The sequence below is a fragment of the Parasteatoda tepidariorum genome, chromosome X1 (assembly GCF_043381705.1).
Source record: "Parasteatoda tepidariorum isolate YZ-2023 chromosome X1, CAS_Ptep_4.0, whole genome shotgun sequence".
In the NCBI taxonomy this organism is placed as follows: Eukaryota; Metazoa; Arthropoda; class Arachnida; order Araneae; family Theridiidae; genus Parasteatoda; species Parasteatoda tepidariorum.
Genome location: NC_092214.1, coordinates 44,212,226 through 44,237,817, shown reverse-complemented (window position 1 = coordinate 44,237,817; position 25,592 = coordinate 44,212,226). Strand labels below are relative to the sequence as shown.

The following is a 25,592-nucleotide window of genomic DNA, read 5'->3' as shown; positions in this document are numbered from 1 at the left end:
GCTAAACACAATTAAAATTAAGATTATTTCTAATTTTTTTTACAGTATAAAATTACATGCATTTATTATTAGGTAACATTGAATTATTAACATTGTTTTCAGAGCATTTTGAAAAATTGACATTACAATAAACATATGTGGAAACAAAACTGCAGTTAACTTTATAAAAATATATTTCACAATAGGTTACTTACCGTTGTAGAACTAATGTTCTCTAAACTATTAGACTTGTGAAATGAAGATGAGATGGGAGAGAGGCATGACACATTTGCTGAATTTAAAGTCTGGGATTGACCTGATTGATTAATATGCTTTGGAATAGAAGAAGTTGAAGGCAATGTAGAGTATTTTCCAGCATTTAAGTTATTGATATCATTCAAATGTTTCTAGAAGAACATTTTTTATTTAAGGAATGAAACATTGTTTAATGAAATAAATATGATCAAGAGCAAAATAGTTTCTTACTTTATAGCTGTCATTACTAAGTGAGCATAATATGGAATCAGGATAAAGTCCATGGGTTTCATGTGATGAAATATCAGCAACTGTAAATTAAAGAATAATTAAAAAATCTACTTCTTAAATATAGAGAAATTTTAAAAATAGAAATACTTCGAAGGTAGTTAAAGCAGTCTCTTTTAACAAATTCTAATGATATTCTAACTTTATTATTATTTATAGAACACATTAAAAATCATATTGATAAATTTTTAGAAGAAATATTATTTAAAATAAGCAAACCTTTTCTAGTATGACCAGAAAGCACAATATCTTGCAATTTTTTGTATTTTGTCAATGATGAGCGCAAGTCATCTAATTTTTGGTCCTATAAAATATACATTACAAGACTCATAGTATAAACATAATACAAAGAAACATAAATAACATAAAAAAAGTTACTTAAAATTGCTTTAATATTTTACAAATGAACGTGGTTTATATCACATTATGTTTATATCTGTTTTAGAGTGGGAATTCAAATGGACTTTTGTCGCACACACTTTTCATCAAGCTGTAAGATAATTTCACCCATTCCAAGAGTAAAAATATACATTTATTTAGATATCGAACAAGTTTTCAATACTTTACACATTAAATAATAAAAAACTTGAATGTATTGATAAATTTCAAACCTTGACCAAAAGAAGTTTTCATATTCATAAACTAAATATTTTACAGCTAAATAAAATGAAGGACAATTCCTAAAAGTTCAATGAGCATGCATAGGTGGGTAACAGAGAAAAAAAAAATTACTGGAAAATACAGCCCATGATGAAAATAATACATAAAGTAAAATTATATCGATATAACTGATAGCAAAAAAAAAAAAAAAACTTCATAAATTTAACATTTTGAAATAAATCATGTTATATTTTAGATGAAAATAAAAATTATAGTTAAAAATCTAGTGTCCAATATGCTTTACCTCTGTCTTAAAAAATATATATAAATAGCATAAACATGTTTGAGGTCATTAAATTATTTAAAAGGTAGTACTCTGATTTGTCCATAGGGATCATCAATAAAATATGCTTTTTAAAATAGCATAAAAATCAAACCTGACAAAATAACATTTTCTTACATTTTTTATGTTGTTCTTCCTGTAGTGAATATTCCACTTTGCCCTATTTGGCCAGAAAATTCAAAGATATTCATGTCTATTTTTATTAAATTTTAATTACAATATTATTTCAAACATAAATTTACTTTTGAAATAAAAATTTTAATACAAAAAATATTTTTTTAATATATATTTTGGAATTATAAAATCTAGCACATACCACTAATTATGAAGGAAAAAAAATGCAAACAAAACATATACATTGTTAAGATTTAAATGTATGAACTTTACTTTAGATATTGAAAACACTTTAAATTTGATAAATAAATGAATCTAGTACTAATTACAAATTTGATATTTTAAAAGATCCATCATTTGGTATATACATATATATATATATCACACTATCATCAGTATGAAGAATGTTTATAGAATTTCTGGAATGCTCCAGTCAAAAGAATGGTTAATGCTTCCAATAGGAAACAGTTTAAAAACAAACAAAAACACTTTTAAGTCTAAAGTCTGTTATCTGACCAGACAATAAAAAAACTTATTAAAAAATCTAATGACATTCTGGTACAACTCATGACAGATTTTTTTTTGATTATTCGTTTAGAGCATATATCTGTTATAAACTACGTTATTGAAAAATAAATTAATGAATCATATTTTTAAAAAAATATACAGATCTCAATTTGGTAAGAAAAAAGTTAAGCTAATTTTAAAAAAATCATTAAAAAATACAAGGCATATTACTAAGTAATGCACATAATCTGAAATGAAAAATAAAATAGAAAGAACAGCTTTAACCAAGAGGAAACATAAATGAATATATTGCTAATTTCGTGCTTTTTTGCATGACTGCCATGCCAGTTGAAGTATTTGTTGCAAAAATAGATCAATTTAAAAATTCTGGTCTTCCAGTGTTTCGTTCTAATACAACTATTTTTATACCCAGCAAATTTTAATGTACCCTAGCTTCTCTTGAATAATGTTCCATGAAGATTCATATAAAATTTTCCAATATCATTTTATTTCATTCACAAATGCACAGATTGAAGACGCTGGACTTCTAGATCAAACTTTTTTGACTAAACTCATCCACTCATTTTAAGTTTTACTTTTTCCCACTTTAAAAATTGAGATGTGCATTACTTATTGATACAAGGCTGGCAAGTTTCTGCCGTGGTGGTTACAACCACTGGTAGAAACCGGTTAAAACTGGTATGGCAGAAACCCTTTTCAGCAACATTTGTGGCAGAAACTGGCAGAAATTCAGAAAATGACATAAAAGTACTGAGATAGACATACAATAGATAATTCATAGAAAAAACAATTAAATGTTAAACAAAGTACAATTTATTTACAAAATTATCACTATTTAAAACAAATATTGCATTGCTTGCACTCTGCAGTAATCTATAACAAAAGACAAGTTTTGATGCAGTTTCTCTTACATACAGCAAAGATTAAAACCGTTACTATTATAATAATTGAATTGTTGGAATGCAAATTATGTCTTGAAAAGAAAAAAAAAACTATTTATAAAAGCTCTATTCAGTTATGTTAAGAGTTAAATGATAATAATTACTGAATTTCAGAGTTTAATAAAATAAACTAAAATCTAGTATTTATATTTATTATTACATCACTTTATTCTTTATCTTATATAAATATTTGATATACTGCACTTTTTATATTTAATATAAACAAAATAATATATATTTACAAACAATGAATTAAAAAGTTTGTTACAGTTACATGGAGTTAAATTTTTCAGTTTACTTAAACAAAATGTCATTAAGCCATTACTAGAACTGATATAGACATTTTTTAGTTTCTGCCAGTTCTTGCCGGTTTCTGCCACGGGCATGGCAAAAACCAGTTTCGGCCTACAAAAAGCCAACCCTGTATTGATATGTCCTCATATTAGCACATTTAATATGAAATATTTCTAATAAACATAAACTTTAAAAATACCTTTTCTTCATTTGATACATTTATGGAATCAAGAACAGTCTTGTATTTCTTGTTATCACTAACTAAAAAAAAATTATGCAAAATGTTACACAAAAATAATTTTATTCAGACATTATTTGAAAAGGACTAGACTGTATTTAAGTCTGACATTAAATTTTATTAATAAGGCAAAAAAAATTTAATCCAAAATAAATTTACATCACAGCCCATGAAATGTATGTTGAACAAGAAAATTAAATTTTAGAATAGGAAGGGTTTAAATTAATTTAGCAGTAAAAACATAAGGCCTCGAAAAAATCTTAAACTTTTTACATGATTTGTTAGGCACTTTATTAAGAGATATATAGATTATAAGATTATATGTCCAAATGATACTTTGACAAACCTAAACATCTATTTTAAATGCATATTAATAAAAAATATATTAGTGTGTCTATTATCAAATAACTAGCAAAAAATGACATTAGCAACAACATAACTTTCAATTTTAAGTATAAATTAAAAGTATTATTAATAAGGAAGGCAAGTGTCAGTCAGAGTGAAAAAACTGCAGTGGGAGAAAAATGTTTTTTTTCAAGCACAAGTGGAAGAAACTCATTTTCATAAAGAACTGTTATTAAAATAATTTTTTAAAAATAATCAAACATTTCAATATAGTTTAAGTAACAGTATTAATTTTGAAGCAATTTAATACTTATTTTTTAAACAAATAAAAATTGAAAAAGCAGTTTCAAAGAAAAATAAATTTAATAAATTTCTTAAGAAATCAGAACATTTAATAGCTTCTTTCAATGTTTAAAAGTAAAGTAGTTAGAATTGTATAACAAACTATTAAAGTATCATAATCATATTTTTAAAATACAATTGAATTAACAAATTACACAATAATTATAATCACAACTTCAAATAACATATGGCATTCACAATTACAAATAGCATATTAATTTTCACAATAAAATAATATGAATACTCAAGTATGAATGAAATAGTATGAATATTCAAGACAGCTCTCAGGTAATATGTTAAAGGTATTTCCAAATTATTTTTAGTGCATATCTTATTTTTATATATGTCATCACAAAATTATTAGTTTAATTTTTGGAAAAAAAACTAAATTTTCAATTGAGAATTTTTTTTACAATCAATCTTGATTTATAAATTAATTTAGAATTATACAAAATTTAATACCACATTATAAACAATTCAATAAAGTATCATATGCAGTTTAATAAAAAGTTGTATACAATTAAAAAATTTTATAAAGCTTTTTCAACATTTTTAACTGGAAGTGTACTTTGAAATATAAGGTTTTCATAATTGAAAACCTTAAAAGATAAAGACTTATGAATTTCGAAAAAGATAAAGCCTTATGAATTTTCAATAGTGTAACATTTTATAACAAAGTAATTTGTTCATTCTTTACATTTTGATAACTTAAGTGTAAAATATTAGTTATTATTTTATTATTAAATTTTACAGTTTAAGAAATTATTGCATTATGGGAGGTATTCAAAGCGAAATTAATTTCCAAATTTACTATGAATCAATATTCAAAGAAAGTAATAGGTGAAATAATTTTTTAAATTAGCATTTTTAAATTAATATTTTGCAAAGAAATATTTCTTTTTTTTTAAATAACCCTATCCTTAAATTAAAATACTACTCAGAAAACTATAAATAATATTTGTACAAATAATTTAGATATAAATGTATACATTTATTTAGGAAAATACAGATAACTAAAACCGAAATAAAATGTAAACTACTAAAAAAAAATTAAAATTTTGTATAAAACTACATTAAATAATACAAAAATAATCAATTTTATAAAAATATCCTAAAGTTTGACTTTTTTAACAAAAAAACACAAGCTTTTCAAAATAAATAAATAAATATTTGAGTGTAACTTTTATTGGTAAACACAAATTAATAAATAGGTATGAAGTACAAAAAAGAGCTTAAATGCACAATGGCAACTGTTCAAGATTTGACAAGAGCAAAAAGAGAAAGGATTTCTTAGTTTTTAAAAATTTGTTACATACATGATATTAAGGAACATTAAATTTTAGAGCAAAAAATACAATGAATGTACATGCAATTTAAAATATTTTTTCAATGCTTTTGAATTTTAATATTATGATTTTCAATTGCAATATACAAATCTAAAAAACATAAATTTTAAACACAATTACTACTTACTGTCATCAATAGAGATAGTGGGTCCATTTTTTGGTATTCTTCCTTTTAAAAGAGCATACTCAGTCTCTAATTCAATAAGACGTGCCTTAGTAGCATAAATTTCACTCTAAAACCAAAACATACATTTACAAATGTATACAGAATTGTAATTAAAAATTAAATGAAGATCTAAAATTTAAGCAAACAAAACAGACATTTTTTAAAATTAAATTCAAATCAGTAAAAATTACCCAAACCTGATTTAGTATTGAAATAAAAATAAAGTTAATACCATTGCATCTGACTTCATAAAAGCTATTCTGAAGGCCAAATTCTGAGAAACTTTTAAAATCCAAATGAAACATACCAATCAAAAGATATTTTTCAAAAAATTAGACACTTTTTATTTATTATCTATAAAACAATCTAAAATAATGTGATATTTTGAGCTCCATTTGGTACTAAATATTACAACATATTTACTCAACAGCAATATAGTCCAAGCTGTATCATGGCCTAACAATAACTCAAAGACATATTAGAGACATGGCATATTAAGACAGTTTTAGCTGTTATCTCTATGGCTTAAAATGAAGTAATTGAGAAAAAATATTCATTTTCAAAGCATAAAGCTCATCGCTACAACTGCCAAAGTTTGTCTCACATCTAAAATCTCCCAACCCCAATTTAAACAATAAAGTGAAACTTAGCGACAGAATTAACATTGGATACACTATATTGAATCAAATACATTGAAATTGAAAAATATGACGCGAACATTTAATCGTAAAATGGTCCACTGGACAAAAATAATACCCCAAAAATTTTTTTTGCAAAAATTGCTGCATTCTTTCATGATACTCATACTTGGCATCTGTTTTTTTCAACTGGAAATAGAGTCTTCCAGCTAGACAATGCCTAAATTCACTAGGCTTATACTCTGTTGGAGTGGTTCAGAGAGTATAATGATGAATTCCAATCAATAAGCACAATTAGGAAGTTATAGAAAAGCAGCTCAGAAATAAAATACCACCATGCCAGAATATCTCGACTTAGCATGACCGCTGCTTAGACATTTGGTACAATCTGTCTCCAGTTATCTAGCACAAACTTGCAATATCCGCTCCAAGGAAAGTTGCAGTTTTTTTAAGGAAAAGGTGGTATAACATGATATTGAGTAGGTGGTTATAGTGATTTGGCTCTTTAGTATAAGTTCCTTTAGAATTTATTGCAACAAGAATGGTGAATATTAATAATGCAGAAATTATTATTTCTTAGTGGTAGAAGAACATAGCTGAAACTTTTAAAAGTGTTTTAAATTAAATGGAATATTTATTAATAGTTACTTAAATTAATTTGTTGTTGTAGTTACTTTAGGTCGCACTAGAGCTGCACAATGGGCTATTGGCGACGGTCTGGGAAACATCCCTGAGGATGATCCGAAGACAAGCCATCACAATTTTGATCCTCTGCAGAGGGGATGGCAGCCCTGCTGCTGTAGCCCAACGACCTGCACGCGAAGTCGAGCACTTTACGGTAGAACAGTTTAACGAGGACCAATACCGCACACCCTCGGTCCCTACGCAGACTGATGCAAGTAGTCACCCACCCGTACACTGACCGCAGCCAGTGATGCTTGACTTCGGTGATCTGCTGCAAACTGTGTCTTAACGATCAGTCCACTGCGGGACGCTACTTAAATTAAGGAATTTAATTTGGTTGAAGGAGAAAGAAGAGAACTGCATCAGAAAATAAATTAGTAAACTAAAATGCACAGATTAAAGTTTAATGTTGGAGAACAAGTTCACTACTAACAAATTCATAATATGTAAATAAGATAAATAAAAAAAATATTATAAAATACATTAAACTGAAATATACATACAGCATATAACATTAAATGCATTTAAAATATTAGAACACATTCCTAAAGATATTGAAACAAATAAAAACTATGTATAAATTGTATCTTAGGACATATCTCAAGGTACAGCATGCTTTGCTTTCCTATCGTAAAATCATCAACTTTAAATAAAATAAAAATTGTAAATTTAAATGAACTATAATTTTCTCTCATAACTAAAACATTAAAAATCTCTTTAATCTCTAAATGAAATTCAGCTGAATAGTTTCATAATTCATAATCAGAAAATGAAAATTAATTTTAATTAAAGTAATTTTCTCTCTTTCATTCTAAGAGATTATTTTTCTTTCTTTAATACATTAGTTCATTCCACTGGGTGCAAATTTTGCTCTGCTGTTATTGATTATTTAAGGTCATAATAAGATATAAAAATAATTCTAAAGTTGTTAATGTCCCAAGGCACAAAACTCCTCCTATAAAATTTTTAAAATTTACTAGTTTAAGAATATGAGAGATAATTATTTTAAGATTAAAAATCAGGCTTAAAAATTAAAGTAACAATTGCTATATTTAAATTTTTATAACCATTTTAAAGCAATATAAAAAAAACTTTTCTTTAAAAAACACAATAAAAACAAACTAAAAATTACTTCTAATTTTCTGCATTTTTCATCACTCTCTTTACGGTCTCTTTCAGCAGCAGTAAGCCTTAATCTCAGATTAGAAAGTTCAGTAATTAGTTCAAGTTTGCTATTTTCAACAGCAGATCGAGCTAAGACTTCCTGAAACATAGTTAAAAAAAAGTTAGGATATTATTCTTAGTAAAGTAAATATACAAGAGCTTACATGTAGCCTTCAAATTTGTTTCTGCTGAATTTCTTTTGAATTTTCTCTTTTCAAGAAATATTTTTGATTTTATTTAATGTTTTGTTTTAAAATCTTGCATTGAAATTTAGTTGGCTCACTAAAATACAACTTCTATCCACAGAATACTTAATATTTATGAGTTTTACATTACATTTACATTTGAATATATTTCTGCAACATATATCAATTAATATGATGTGTGAGTTTAGAATTTCTCATTTGATAATCAATTTAAGAAGGCTTTTTGGATTTCATCTAAACCTTGTATAAGCAATGTTTTTATACTTTCTTACAAAACTCAAATGCTGTTTAAAAATATCCTAATTCCAAAAATGAAAATTTATCAACAATATGAATAAATCTGTTATTTTTGTGACCAAAACACATTAAATTTTTTTAACTTACATTAATTACACTTTTAAATTACATTACTTTGTTTAATTTTTAACTTCAATTTTGCATGCTTATTATTTACGAATGCTTTTACATTTAATACATACATAACAGTAATTATAAAATCTCAATGAGCTTTAAATTATTATTATTATTTTTAAAAGTAAAAATAAACACTGAAGTTTTAGATTTTAAAAAATTTCTTTCGACACTCATATAAAAGTTTAACATTCTTTTTCGACATACAACGAGAAATGATACATATTATTTTACTGCTAAACTTGTTTTTGAATCATCAAGTGTCTAAAAAAGCAAAGCATAAATAAGTTTAATTTATCTTGATAAATTACTGAGTAATATATTGCTGTCTTTCTGTAAATATATAACATATATAAAGTCTGCATTAAGGACTTAATTATTAGCAGTAAATTAGCCAAGTATCAAAAGTATTAGCCAAAATTTCAAAAGTATTAGCCACAGGCAAATCTTAACAATTTTTTATGATTATTTTTTTCCCATTGAAAACTTCAAATCAAAATACATATTTACTTTAAATTTACAATTTTATAAATACTACACAACTATTTTATAACTACTATTTCATAACTTTTACCATTTTATAAAATTAAAACTACAGTCATTTTACAGTTAGGGAGGAGTAAATGATCAATGAATGGGAGGTAGGATGAAAAATGTAGAGATGTTTTCCGATATTTGAGAAAAATAAATAAGAATAGGTTGTGGTTAATTTTTAATAACTTCTAAGACTTGATCAGTAATATAGGGAGAAACCTAAAAGAACATTTTGTGTTTATTAGATTACAAATCTCTTTTAAATACATATAAATTTTAAATAAAACGTTTCATTCAAGTCTTATTTTTCAATATAAGAATTTTAATTGTCTCGCTTATATTTTATTGTCGTGATGTAATAATTAAAAAAAAAAAAAACAGAGTCGTTGTAGGATATATGTTATTTGAATAATTTAATTCTGATTTATGGTTCTTTTTACTAGGCACAGAAATTTTTTTAATCGAAATTTAGACGGGAGTTTACCACGTTCATTGCCAGTCAAGTGCAGGTGGTTTTACTGTATTTATCATTGAAAAGTGATAATCTATAAAGATAAAATCAAAGTCAAATTTTCTTATTTTATCAACTATTTCAGTTTTGAAATTTTGCAATAAGTTTATTTTAGTAAACAAAGTATTATTGTCACAAGAAAACATATTTTCTGAAAAAAAATAGTAGGATCATAATATGCATCTTGCTACTACTTAATTGACACAAATAGTACAAAGAAGTTTCGTTCAGCAATAGCGTGTCTCAAATTCGAACATGCTAATCTAAATTTTACGGGTTTTTTATGCTTACATAATCTCTCTTGTTGCTTCGATGATCTGGGCTTCATATAATTCTAATTAGTTATGTGATGTATCTAACCCAAATTACTGTAATAGAACAAAATTAGAAGATTTGTTCAGAAAAAATTCATATTTACGTAATTTTCAGGATCAAGGGAAATCTATCTTTCTTTTGCTGATCTAAAAAGTCGTTCCCCAATATCTTCGTCAAAACGTAGTTTGTTTCGCAGAATGTACGTTTTTATTGCATTTGGCGAGGTGGTGAATGCTTAGTAGTTTATAATATCTAAAAATATATTTCATTTGCTTCCCCCCGCCCTTCTAAAAATTAACTACAAAAATAAAAAAGCATTCATACTTGGTGCAAATTATGCTCCAGTTGATTTAAATCATCCTTTTTTTGACTCAGAGCTCTTTCAAGCTCGCTTATTTTATCAGCTTGGGCTTCAACTTGGTCTGCTAAAACACTAGCCTAAACAATAACAAAACAAATTTAGTAATACATGGAGTGTTTAAAAGCTGACATATTATAATAATAACTAACAAATTGTTATAAAAATAATCTGATGCACATGCCTGTAATATTAAATTTTTTTTGTCACTTTCGAGTTCTTGAACCTTGTGTAAATTATTTACATCTTCTGATTGCAGAGGAACCTGAAGAAGAAAAATACAAACATGAATTGTACTCATACCTATTGTAAATATTTTCATATACTATATGCCTAATACTAGATTACGTAGCTAGCTCAACAAAAGATTATTTCAATTGGAGCAAGGCCTTAATTTTATGTTTTCTTCTTCATCTATTAGATCTGAAGTTTCAGTTACTATATCAAAATAAATAAATAAATAGACAAAAGCATTTGAAACTTTAGTTGATAAAAAAAGATAATGTAAGTAAAAAATAAGAAAAGACATCAAAATTGAGTAAAAATTTTAAAAATTATTTTTGTGATAGGTAAGAAATATCTTTTTATTTTAACTTCTGAAAATATCACTATTGTCATTTGAAGTACACTTGTATAAAAATTTAGAGTCTAGTAAAATAATTGATTTAATAAACAAATTAAGTTTAGGGTGCAATTTTATTTTACAAACAATAAAAGGGTAATTTTTTTACTCAAAATTAGAAAACAATCAAATAAAATTTTGAGTAACGATTTTATTTTACATTTTTAAAGCATTAATTTCTATTTAAATTGCTTAAAGTGCAATTAAACAATATTAATAAATTGCTTTAGATTTAGTGATGATAGAAGGCAAGATTGAACAGGCAAATTTGCTTACATTTTAGTATTTCAATAAAAAAAAAATTCAAATATTGCATAAAATAAAAAATCATTGTTTGAATAACTGTGAACAATAGCATTAGGTGAAAGTATAGTGAAACCTGTGTAAGTTGATCACTTGTGATGCAATATTGTACTGGTCAACATGAAAGGTGTTTTATTTATAGAGGGGGATACTTATAGAGTCATTTTTACTTTTTTTTAAAATCATATCTTAAGAAATTTTCCCTATAGAAAATACTGGCTATGACTAATTATCATATTGTTGCTCAAGTTATTCATATATTTCTTATACATTATCAACCATAAGAAAAATAAAAGTAAAATTTAATTTTTTAACATAACTTTAAAATTTTATTTATTAAATAATCCAGATATCTTAAGAAATAAGATTACAAAAAGAACAACAGTTTATTTAATTTAGTATTAAACTGATCAATTGAAATAAAACGATACACATAATTAGTTAGTTATGCATGCCAGTTATTTAACTAAAAATATCAATATACAAGAATATATTTGCAATTGGAAAGCATAAATTATATTTACACAAAATATATTTTGTTATATTCATTTGTCATAAAAAAGTCCTCAATATTTTCAAATATGGTTAAATCACACACAGGTTTAGGTTAGCTTTCTATACAATTTCACTAATTCAGTAAAATTTTATTAAAAAAGTAAATGGTTGAAAAAAATTTCTAAAATATATATTTTTTCCAGTCAACTAATGAAGGTTTTTTACTTTCAAAGAATAGCATTAAAAACACCTATAGACAAATTTGATTTATTCCAGTGGTCAATATACAAGATCAGGTGGTCAAGCAACAAAGGTTTTTCTACTTTTTTATAGGATAAATTTGGTTCTTGATAATAGCGGTCAACTCAACTGGTTTCACTGTATTACTTTGTCAACACTAACACTTAGTAACACCATTTTTGCACACCCAGAAGCATCCTGTGGTGAAAATAGATGTAGCATTAAGGTTTAGGGTGCTATGCAATGCTATAATATGCAAAATCTCTCTAATGTCAATAATTATCTCAAAAAATTACAAGTTCCGGTTTACAAAAATTTTTAATGCTTTTTCTAACTGTTCATTAAATCATATGGCCTTTTATACACCAAAATAAGAACTGAGTTCTTTACTGCCTTTTTTTTTTAAGAATTTAAAGCTCTGAAGCAAAGTGCGTGGTGTTGTTTTAAAGATGGTTAGTGGTAAGAAATATAATCCTCAAAAAATTAAATGCTCCTGGGAGCAAGTTTTTCAATAAATTCTGTACGTGCTCATTGCATCATTACTTATAACGCAAATATTTCAATAAAGTAAACACTTATCATTGACTGCCTTTTTTTTTTAAAAAAAAAGAAAAGAAAATTGCAACACAGAAATAAAGTGTGAGGTGCAATTTTTATGATAGTCACTAGTCCAGTATCAGAAACTTCTGTATTGATCTGCCGTTTTTTGAAGAAAGTCTAAAATTTATGTGCTGAGTGTGCTGTAAAATATATGAATGTTGCACTTTGTAGATTCACAGATTTAAATAGGAAATATTGTCGATTACTACATTATGTGTTGAAATAAGTTCACTACCAAAAGAAAGAATATAAAAATAAATTTTATTAAAAAAATCATTAAAAACATTTATTGAAAAAAAAGTCTGTATCAGAAAAATTAAAATGAATAATAATATTGATTTCAATTGTTTTTTAGTTTATTAAAATAAATCCACATTAAAAAAAAAAAGAAAAAATATTGATCGTGCAAACTAAGTTTAAAAAATTTAAATTTTGTAACAAAGTTCTATACAAAATAAAATAAATTTACACTTCAAACTGTGTTTTAAAACATAAAACAAAGGGTAGGGAAAACGAGGGTTGAACCATCTTCAGTCCGAGTCCCATTAACTCACAAAAAGAGGGAAATTACGGTTTTGCAGGAAAAAAATTGACTCTCCTAATTTTTAAGCGATAATCGTATTATTGTGTAATTTTCGCAAATAAAAACTTTGATTCAATTGTTGAATTTTGTGAGTCGTAATAAAATAGGATAGAAAAAAAGCAAACAACAACAACATAGAAATCCGGAGCAATATTTGCTGAAAAGTCTATCATAAAGTCACGTGGATTTACGATGGAATAGATGCAAATTGAGCTCGACAAACAGTGATAACTCAATAACATAATACGTGTCACGAACCACAATAAAACCGTATAATAAATATCGAGCTGTTAAAAATAATATACAATTCCGTAGTAGTTAACAGTAGCTGCTGAAAAAACGATGGAAAAAGCTGCTTTGTTTAAGATGAAATCGGCAAAAAAAAAAAAAAAATCAGTAAATAAATAAAAAAAGTGAGAGCGTTAAAAGGTGGTTACTTAAACATGTGATTCGAAATGCACGCATATTGTATTAAGCATATCATTCACGTGGAAATTAGTAGCAATTTCTGCCGAAAAAGCAATAGAAAAACTTCATGGATTTACTAAGGAGCTAATGAAATGCGTTGAACTGTGATTACCCATATGAATCAACTTTACAAATTTCCATGTCGCAATAATTTTTTATTTTTCAAGTATTTTTTTATAGAGTAATCGCACGATTAAATTTTATTTCAGCCAGAAAAAAAATAGTTAAGGAAAAACAAATACGCTCTCATTTAATTATACCTTTGTTGCCCTACTGGATGACGTCATACTGTTTTTTCGTCAATCAAAATTAGAGTTATTCCGTTATATTTTATTAAAATATATCAATGATAATCATAACTATAATAGTAAAAAAATGTTAAAATATAATAGTTACGTTGAGCGCGTAAAAATCGTCATTTTAAAATTTAGGATCCCTTGGATATATTAGCCGAAGTTTCTGCGTAAAAGCGCGTCAACGTGAACTCAGCGACGATGAAAAATGAGTTCTTAATATTGGATACACATATTAAAAACTAATTTATATACATTAGAAGAAAATTTTAATTTAACTTGAATCACCGTTAAAATTTAACACCACTAACAATGTTAAAAAGAGCAAGAATTAAATGCAATTTGAGTTTTTCGAATTAAAACTAGGACCTTTCGAAGGTTTTGAGAGAAAAATAAGGTAATTTTAGGGCCTATAAAACCATATTTAAATTTAATCCTTTTTAGGGACTTTTTAAGACAGGTAACACTGCATTATTAACAATAAAAATTAATAACTATTTATTGAAAATATGTGTTTGCATTACCTATACCTTCGAACAAACGAGTTTAATAAAAAGGTTATAAGTTTTTTAAATTGGCAATATTTAAATTTTTTTTTTCTTCAAATTATCTAACTCACTTTTAATTCCATTTGTTTATTAGCGAGGACTAAACTATGAAATCGAAATTTCGACCACTTTTGCCACTCGCTATAGTGCTCAAATTTCAAATGGCTCTTTGTGCTGCACCATAATAAACATTTTAATTATTTCCCGAACACTAAAAACAGGCTTTATATTCATTTAATGGCAAAATAGAAATTATTGCGAATTAAAGTTTTGACCACTTTCAGATATAAACAAACAAACAGATGAAAACCTAATTTGAAGAAAATATTGAAACAAAAATAATATATATTTTTTTTAAATTGGCGTTTATGAAGAGAATTCAAATAAATAAATAAAAAATAAATAAAGTATTATTTAAGTCACACTAAAAACGATAAACGTATTGCTTACGCAATAAACTTCCATCATCATCTAAAATTCTCGGACGTTTTTCGAAACAAAGCGTTCAGTTTCTCGTTTTAGGCGTGACAGCGATTATTTTCTTCTTTTTTGCTCGCATGAAAAACGTGTGTTCATAAATAGTTTTATTTTCAGCATTAAAATAGATTAATTCTATCTAAACTATAATTAAATATAATAGTTAATATTAATTCCATAAATTAAATTTAAAAAAAAATAAATGCTACAAATTATTTAGATTAAATAAATGATGAGAAATTTTTCATCCATATATTTTTTGACACAGACTTTCCGTTGCATAGGCGTTTTTGTTATTTAAAATAAATAAAACAAATTCTTTTTTTACCAAAAATTTGATTATTTTATTTCTATAAAAAATTAAAAATTTTTTAAACTCACATTAATGTGCTATTTTTCAGTTTTGGATTTAGACACAAGAAATAATATCGAACCAGAGATGCCAAAGTGAGAATAAATTTTTCTAGTAGTAGCAAAATTTATGTTTTAACGTAGGATTTCATTTAATCTGAATTTGCATACCACTTCATATAAATTATTCAAAAGTTCATATGAAATGCCACATTGTTACAATCATCATGTGGTGAATCTTCGAAAGTTGGCAAAATGAACGTCTGAACCAATTAAATATTTTTTTTTTTAAAGCGGAGCAGCTGGCATCACTGCTGAAATACACAATTTTGATCTTACTGAGTTATTTTTTAAATTGTGAATAAATCAGTCGGATCGGCTGGTTAAAACTAAACGTCTTTTTTTTTCCAAATAAATAAATAAATAAATAAATTTAAAAAAAAATAAATACTAGTTTTTTAGAAAGAAAAATTATATCTGTAATATAATTTTCTATTGCATATATACTAGTTATATTACAGCCAAATGAAAAATAGTACCTTTTTTTCACAAAAATGTTTTTTATTTTGAGTTTAACTGCTAATGTGAATCTGTGTTACTGGAAATAAACATTAATATGCTATTTTTAATGTTTACATATCATTACGCGTAAGCAAAATATTTATTTTACCCTTTAACGATCGGTTAATTTTCAAGAAAACGGTCATAAAAGTGCCTATTTTGTTTATCCCTGAAACTTATATAAAAATATGTGTATGAACAATATACATATTCATTTTTAATTTGTTTTTAGCTTAAAATATGTGTTTTAAGCATTAAAAAAGAATTTTATTAAACTTACATATAATATAAATAAAGATTATTAATTTTTTCCTAAGTGATAAATTTCAAAGCATGAGATACAGAGGCCAACGTCACAATCTGAACAGTAGTACCGAGTTTCCTTCCTACATCTCTGATTATTTTCATCTCTTCTGGAGCTAACTATCTACAATTACCATAAAAATATCCTGGTACTGCCATCTGGTGTGTAAAATGAGAAATAAAATGTTTTCCGGGCAAAAGAAATGAATTAGTTTTATTTTTATTGGAGCGTTACTACTGAACACTCCAGCTCGGAAATATCACGGGAGCGAGAAATAGAGGGCGAAACTTCACCCTGTCATTTTCACGGGAGCGAGAAGGAAGGGGATAAATAAAACTAATGTGAGCAAATCTAAAGTAAAGACATGTCTCTGAAAAATGCTTAACATAAAACAGACCATCACCAACTTCTAATTTTTATAGTTTTTTAAATTACTTATCTAATGTATGTATAGAACAAGCTAAGATTCCTTGATTTTCATCATGTTTAACACATTATTCCAGCATCTAACAAAAACATAAATGGTTATGAGGTGCTACTTTGACTTTTATATTTCACTATATTTTATTTTATTTATTTTTAGATTTTTTTTTTTTTTTTTTTTTTTTTTTTTTTTTTTTTTTTTTTTTTTTTTTTTNTTTTTTTTTTGTCATTAGTGTTAACACATTTTTACTGTATATGGCTGAAGATCGTGGAAGAGAATATTTTTGTGAATTGAGAATGTCTCCGTGAATTCTGTTCTTTGAAGAATGTTTCCATGCTGAAACTTTTTTTTTTCTGATGAGTTCCCAAAGGTATTCTATTAGATTCAGATCAGGTGATTGATTCGGCTAGTTCGAAGATTTAACCCTTTTAGCTGTAAAGCAACTTGCCAAAATTTTGGAGGTGTGCTTAAGATCATTATGCTGCTGAAATATCTAACCACGAAACAAATAAAATATTGCTAACTTATTGCTTCACGTTTTTAATTAAATAAAATTTTAGTTAAAAATTTATTTAAACTGAAATATTAGCAGAAATTAAGTAATATAAATATACTATGAGGTGGGCAATATGGAGCAGTCCATAGTGAAGAGCAAATGGTAATATAAAGCATAATTTATAGATATATATATATAAAACAAAATAAATAAATACAAAAATACACGAAGAAAATTAAGAAAAACAATAAGTATAATTTATTGCGCATAAGCTGCAAGTAAACAGAACTCAAACAGAATAGGTTCAAAATGAAGATAAAACAAAGGAAAATTACAGACATATGAAAAAAAGGGGGGGGGGGAGGGAGAAAAAAATAATAAAAAATAACAAACAACTGGAAAAAAAAAAGGATAAAATTTTTTTAAAAAATCCGGAAAATAAAAGATATAATCTTTTCATCAGCCCACACGATTATATCCGCAAAATATTTTTTCATATGTCGGTAATTTTCCTTTGTTTAATCTTCATTTTGAACCTATATATATATATATGACCTGCGTGCTCCGATCCACACGGTTTACGTACACTTACATCACCTACGACGTTTTATTTCTAAAATTTGCATACAAATAATCTTTCTACTGAATTACGTGCATATAATACTACAATTTCATGGCTATCTTATACTTTGTTGGGGAGCTGTGGCCGAAAAACCACTTGTTGCTTAAGTTTTGCACACCAGTGTACGTAAAATTTTGGTAAAAATGGTTTAACATGTTGCAGAAAACGTTGTTTCATAATTTTTTCTAGTCTGTGTGGCTATTTGTTGACGAACATCGTAAGTAACTTTTGTAANATATATATATAAATAAATAAATTCCTGAAGTGCTTCGAAATTGCATTAAGTGCAGATTTTAAAAGTACAGTAACAGAAATTGGCTAAAACCAAATATATATAACAATACGAATTCTAAGTAAGCGTATCGAACCATGTCAAAGAGGAAAAAAGATAAATATATAAGTAGAAGTCCATAACTTAAAAATTTAAAAATCTTAACTAAATTTAAAAATCTTAACTAAATTTAAAAATCTTAACTATTCTAAATTGTCATGCATTTGTAATAGTTATTTTTTTCCGGTTCGTAACCTATGAAGACAGATATAATATCAAATAAAACGCGCAAGTTAACAAAGCAGCAGATGCAAAAATAACTTAAATAAATAAACCTTAGATCTATACATACTTGCCATTGATCAGAGTTAGACTGACGATTATGTGCAACCTGTTCACTTTGCACAGGTGAATAACGAGGTGATAAAGCTGGAGAACAATCTCTTTTACGAGAACTAGAAGAGCGAGACCTTCGAGATCCACCAAAGCCTTGACAAGACCTGTGCATTGCACAGGGTGAGGAAGACTCCCTTCTACGTATTTCATGATGAGGTGAAGTACTATGGCACCAAGTTTGAGATTCTTGGTAACGAGGTGAGTGTGGTAAACCTGTAGGTGGTAGGCAAGAGCAAGTTTGATAAGGTACAAAGCTCATATCTCCACCGCAACAATCATGATTGTAAGGAACCAATTCCATGCTTGGTAATACTCCCCCATGATGAACACACACTGTATGTGGTGGAGGAGATGGACAACACCAAGATGAACGCATTGGCGACAAATGGCGGCGACATCCATGAAGCTCATTATATGGACTAGGTGTCATTCTAATATGATCAGCCATATCAGCTGATCTTCGCGGCCAAATAGGTGTTGGTGGTTTATTGTGACGATGATGAGATGATCGGGCAGGTGAAGCTTGGCAAGACGGTATTCCAGACTCATCAGCAGATAATACTTGCTGATGTTCCGTACTTAATTCTGTATACATATTAGAATCGTTTTGTTTCTCATGGTGAGAATAAGCAGACATTCCTTGCGAAGTTGGACTCAGCCATTCAAACTCGTGAGACGCTGAGCAAAGGTCAGCAACTGAAGTAGTAACGGCAGTGGAATCATTGCGATCGTCATCCTCATCATCTTCTGTGTCATCTCCATTCTGCTTTTCGGTCGGAATTCCAACAGAAGAATTTAATCCGTTTTTATCTGCTAAATTACACTCCATGGTGGGTTGATTCTTCATTACCAATGATTCAAAGTTTAAACACTAAGAATTCCAACAACGAAACAAATCTGAATAAGACAGGTGTATTATTATTTCCAGTTGGCACATGTTGTATTGCGCTCATGCCTATAAATATCAGTTGAAAAGAAGCGCGAAAGATTGCTCCAGTGTAGAGTCCACTTTAAAGAGAGCACTAGGAAATGATGCTGCAGCAATCGCGGACGGCGCCACACTAGCTTAACATTTCTTTTTTGGTTTACCGTCCTAGACCTTTAAAAAACGTATGCCGCAGAGAGTAAAGAGGAGTCTTTGTGTGAATACCAAGCATCCTCAACACTCAGCTACATCACCCTTCAAATGATTATTTGGCTAAAATTCATTTTCCGATAGTTCGTTTAATAACGTTTTCGTTCGAAGATGAGTTATATCGCGGGGCGCGGGTCGAAAAGTGTCTGTAAAATTGGAACACAGAGATGGGGGTGAGGAAGGGTAGATGATGGGAAGAGTGAAGGGCTTTCAACCCCTCGCTGTCTCTGGCAAATATTTCTCCCAGGCTTTAAAAATAACCTGCCTACGTAATTTTGAATGACGAACATCAACGCAGCGTTATTCTAATCTTTATTTTTTATTTACAAAGGAAGCTATAACAGGAAAGACAGATAATGGCGCAATAACAAATGAAAAAAAAATCAATATAATTTTAATTGTAACAAAACGTGGAAAGTTACATATTAAACCGCGTATACAGTTATATTAATAACTATAAAAATACTTTATTTTAATATTTTAAATTATCTTGAATAGTAACGGTAACTTAAAAAATAATGTAAAAAAAAAAACTTTTTTTCAGAAATAGTTATTTATAAACAGAATGGGAATATTTATTTTAAAAATTTATTTCGACATAAAAACAAATGGCAAATTGGAAACAACACATCCTATTAATCTTCCCCCTCTAAAAACATTAAAAAAACTGGCAAGCTTTCCATTTGTCTACGAATGTAGACTACTTTATTAAAACTCCGGAAGTATGTATCTAGTGCTTCTTAAAAATTTAAAACATTCCAAGACAAAAAAAATAAAAAATAAAAAATAAAAAAAAAAAAAAAAAAAAAAAAAAAAAAAAAAAAAAAAAAAAAAAAAAAAAAAAAAAAAAAAAAAAAAAAAAAAAAAAAAAAAAAACGTGATACAAAGCTATAGAAGGAACTTTAACGCTGCAATTTTTGTACTAACTTTTACTTACTGAGTATTTATATTAAATATTTTAAATTATACGATAAAAATTGCTGAATATTTAAATAATCTAAAACAAATATAAAAAGCTAAACATTTAATTAAATCCATTTTAGAAACTATTTGATATGTATCACATTTTAATATCACAAAAAAGAGCTTCTTATTTAAAAAAACAATAAATAAAAAGAATAACAATTTAAATAATTCCTCAATTTTTCGATAGTATCGTTTCAGATAAGCACTTTTTGTAAGTTAAGTAAAAGTACAAAACAAGCTTTTCTTTCACTTTTGTTAAAACCAATATTAAAGAAATCGAACTACGCGCCTTTTTTTTTTAAATAAAATATATCAAACGAAATAGAGAAAATAAAATTTATTAAAAAAATTAAAGAATATCAGTTTTTCAAAAATGTCAATTTCCCCCCTCCTTTTTATCAAAAGAATTTCTATTAAAATGGAAGAAAAAAAAATCTAGAAAGGAAAGCTTAAAGGAAATTGAAATACTTAAGGACTGTATCGAATGTAAGGTTTAATGGCACAAGATATGGATGCGGGTATACTGCGCTAAATTTATTAAGAATGACTTTATACATGAAATGGTCTTTGGGTAAACGAGTTTTAAAATTAGGTGTAAAAATGTTAAGATACTTACACTTGGTTTCAAGGATTCAACGCGAAATGTTAAAAATAAATCAACCCAAGTTCAAATGAAATAAAAATTGTGATCACTCTCGTAGATAAAATATAAAACGCCATTTTTTAAATTCTGGTTTGTCTAAAATTTGCAACATGAAATTCTCCATTTAATTGCTCAATAAAAGCATTTTGCAAAAAAAAAAAAAAAAAAAAAAAAAAAAAAAAAAAAAAAAAAAAAAAAGAAAAGAAAAGAAAGAAGAATTGAACCCTCAAAGGGGCAAGTTTATTTAGAAAATCTATATTTGAAGAGTAGTGTTATATGATGAATCATTAATATAGCATATTACTTCCCTGAAATAAGATCACACAAGATTAAATGTCACACAAATTATTTTTTTTCCTGCCCGCCTCAGAAGCACAAGGAAAAAAGAATTAACGAACATTAAAACCAAATCATACGGTAATAGATGAAGCAACGTGAGAAAATTAAAATAATCGAAATACAAATTATCTATAAAAACAAGATGTAGAAATAATGAAGAGCCACAGAGAGGCACCATATTTTAGCTATTATTTTTTAAGGGTAACTGGGTGTAAAGTTTGCCATAAAATGCTTGGTTATATTAAATATTGCAAAGACTTTTTTTGTTGTAAAGTTTTTTTCTGAAGATCATTTTTGTTCACCAGCATTAAAAATACCAAAAAAGGATAAAAAATTTTTGTAAAAAAAATATACGCATTCATTTTATTTTTAAACTTATAAATTGTTAAAATTACAGTTGACAAGTTTTCGACGCATGGCGATTTTTATCAGTTTTTACCGTGGTTCTTACCGTAATGTTAAAAACCTTTTCGTCAAAAACGATAAAAAATTCAGGTCTTTGGTGATATTGTATTTTCATTTTATTTCAATTAATTAAAATTGAAATAATAATTGCATCGAATTTAAAAAAAAAGTATATAAGATATTTGACAAAAAAATGATTTAATATTATTGAGAAAAATATAGCGTATTTTTCAAGTTGTGATTTGCATTAAATTGAGTTATAAATTAAGCAAAAGTTTAAAAAAATTAGATAAAACAGCAGCAGTTCTTCAATTATCTTATCTTCAGTTACAAATTTTGGAACAATATTTTAAGATTATCTACAGATATCCAGGTGTATTGTAAAAAATATAGGTGCTGAATGGATACCAAGAACAAAATAAGATCTGTATGGTACACAATTTTTTTGAACATATTTTTAATACTTTATAAGTGCAATTTATTTTATTTATTTATATATTTTTTTTATAGTTTCGTCGCAAACCAAGACTTAAAGGTATGTACAGTCCGCAAAAAAAAAAACGAATCACCCTGAATAACTTTCGTTCTAATGATCGGATTTTCACGAACTAAGTGTCAATCTTAATGGTTCCTGGGGGTGACCTCAAATATGCTAATTAATTAGTGCTAACTATTAATTAAGTTACGAAATCAGACACAAAAACGTACTTTCTCTGAATAAACATGCATTTTTTTTTACATATTTGGATTTCTTATCTTCAAAATATAGGGGGTAGCCGCAATCTGGGAAATGTGGTCCCCATAGTTTGGTCAGGAGAGCGATTCAAAGTTCGTACCCCTTAATGTTAATTTCGCTTTTTGCGTTTTCAGTCATATTTTCAAAACTAATGAAGCAATTCAAAAAAAATTGCACCCACTCATAAAACTCATTTACCCAAAGATAATTTCATGCAAAAAATAATTTTTAATAATTATTTATTATTTTTTATTATTTAATTAAAGTGAGGATGAAAAAATATTGAATTATAAGGTATGAATTTTTTTATACCATATTAATCTACATATTTTTCAATTGAAAAATCTAAAGTTTCAACTGTTTTTATTTATTAGAAGCTGAGAAAAATTAAAATTAATTATTTTTAAAAAAATAATTTGGCGACAATAAAGAAATAACTAATTGGGGCGATTAATATTAAAATGTGATAAACTTGGGAGGAACTTGACTTCGCGCGCGTAGCGTAAAATTTCATTCATATTTTTTTCGCTAATAATCGTTTGCTAATCTTTTTATTTTTATTTCTTTCACACTATAAAATACGATGTTTCTTTTTTAGTCATTTAATAATTTATTTGCAATTTAGTAAAGAATTTTGAATAAAAAACACTTTATTCAACAAATGTCTAGTTTTAAAAAAGCGTGCTTCTGATAGAATACACCAGATTGTGCTTATTTAATGTGATTATTTTTTATTTTTTTTATTTTGTTTTTCAATAACTGATACAATTTCAATAATATACATACGTATGCATAGATTTGGAATAATATATTTATCAATTTCTTGAATATATATTTTATAAATATTAATAAAAATACGTAGTCAACATTTTTAAACATCTCTCACAACATCGCAAATTTCTCAACATCTTATAGGGTAAACTAAACAATGAAGGAACACTTAAGCTTAGCTTGCCTTTAAAAAAAATTCATAAAAATTTCAAAATTTGTAATTTTAGCTAAATGATGGTTTCGACATATTTGTTATTAAATGCAAATTATGTAAAAAAAGTTAGATAACTTACATAATATTGTTTTAAGCTTTTGGTGGTTTAAATAATAAGTAGTAAGATGACCAAGTGAAGGAACAGTTCTTACCAGTGAATAAACACTAAATTTTCCAGAGAATGAACACTTAATTTTGATAATGTTTGATGCTCGTTAGGAATCCATAGGCCACACAAATGTCTAAAAACAAGATTTTTCTTGGAATTACGACATATAACCATAGTTAATGTGGAAAATTTTACTTTTTTTTCAGTCATGGAATGGAAAGTAAAATATGTTTGAATACATAATTTTAAAAAAATGTTTTTCATTTTTTTCTCACAGTTTAATAGTCCGTTCTAAATTATGAATGTTTATCATTGTGTAATCTGATGATGTTTTTATTATTATTATAATTCGATCATTTTTTTGTTTAATCTTTTCCTCATATTTTTTAAGCTTTTTTTTAAATCTTTTTAAGTATTTTTTTTCTCTTCGTCATGAGTAATTTATTTCTTTTTCTTTTGATTTAACCTTCCTCTTTTTTCCAAATTTTTGGCCAATGTAAATGTATCTTCGAAATTTCTTTTGATTTTCCAGTTCCATTTCCAGAATTCCTCACTGGATAATAAATGAGAAAAAGGAGTTTCGAAGTTTGAGTAAAACCCATCTCTCATTGACTTATATCTAGTAGTTACTTATGAAACCAATCGTTTTTGCAACTAACAATGCCTCAAGAGGACTTATCTCAAAATCGGTTTTCAAGATACTTTCATTATTAATGTTAGTTGTCTCAGCTTCAGAGCCAAAATTTGATTATACAATTGTTCTTTTTGAAATAAATTCTTCAATATTGAGAAAAGCGCAGGCTATTGGATATTTGGGAGATTAAACTTTTCTGTCAATGTTCCTTTAAAAATTTGCAACATAACTTGTGAGATTTCCTTCTCAAGCTTCTGAAGAAATAGCGCATCGTTACTCTCGAAGCATGTGTTTTGTTGATAAGTTGTCTTGCTCATTAACTCTTGGTGTCTGTTTTGCATGCATTTGTTACAGTCAACGTTTTCTACATCGAATGAAAAAATATCGCATTTCATAAAAGCATTTTAACTTCATCAGTTGATGCCTCAAATCTTATTTAAAAATGGATGTAAAATTTTCTAGACATATTGTTTTACAATTCTTTTGTTTTCAAGATCTAACGAGATTTCCAAGAATTACGTAGAAAACTAAACCAGAAAATTTGTTTTGAGGAACAAAACTTGCTCAGTTTCAAATTGATATGAGATTTATACCTATCCAGAAGAAGCAAAATTAGGAATTTGATTGCATTTTTAATTAGCCATGGGTAGAAACATTTGCAATATATTTGTAAAATGTTGCTGCGGTCATCGTTTCATTTCATGAATAGCTTTTTCCAATGAAATATGTAGCAGGGACTGATTCTGTAATATCTCTACGAATTCTTCTGTAAGGAAAAACTACCAATGGAGGTACTTTTTCTTTCCTAGGTACTTTAGAATATAAATCCTTATAATTTTTAAGGCCGCAGATTTTTCCCGTTTAAGGGCAGTATTCAACTCTTGTTTCATTCGCATTGTAAATGCAATCACTTTATAAAAGGATGCCAGGGCTACTTCCCTCCTAAAGATTCTCTGAAGTTCTTAAAACCAGTATTTCGAATATTA

General features: G+C 26.9%; 1 protein-coding gene across 9 annotated transcripts in view; it reads right to left on the bottom strand.

Annotated features, from left to right (window-relative positions):
• LOC107447993 (liprin-beta-1) overlaps positions 1-25,592 on the bottom strand; it is a 79,005-nt gene that overhangs the window by 15,913 nt on the left and 37,500 nt on the right. For 5 of the 9 annotated variants that reach the window (XM_016063064.3, XM_071187507.1, XM_071187508.1 and 2 more), the window contains 8 exons: positions 10,785-10,865; positions 10,567-10,680; positions 8,234-8,365; positions 5,741-5,846; positions 3,542-3,603; positions 742-826; positions 466-545; positions 195-386 (listed from right to left, as the gene is read on the bottom strand). In XM_016063064.3, the coding sequence (XP_015918550.1) occupies positions 195-386; positions 466-545; positions 742-826; positions 3,542-3,603; positions 5,741-5,846; positions 8,234-8,365; positions 10,567-10,680; positions 10,785-10,865 (852 nt within the window). Of the gene's footprint in view, positions 1-194; positions 387-465; positions 546-741; positions 827-3,541; positions 3,604-5,740; positions 5,847-8,233; positions 8,366-10,566; positions 10,681-10,784; positions 10,866-18,610; positions 20,013-25,592 lie in introns of those variants that run through there. The other 4 variants (XM_016063059.3, XM_016063060.3, XM_016063061.3 and 1 more) reach the window with 1 other exon arrangement.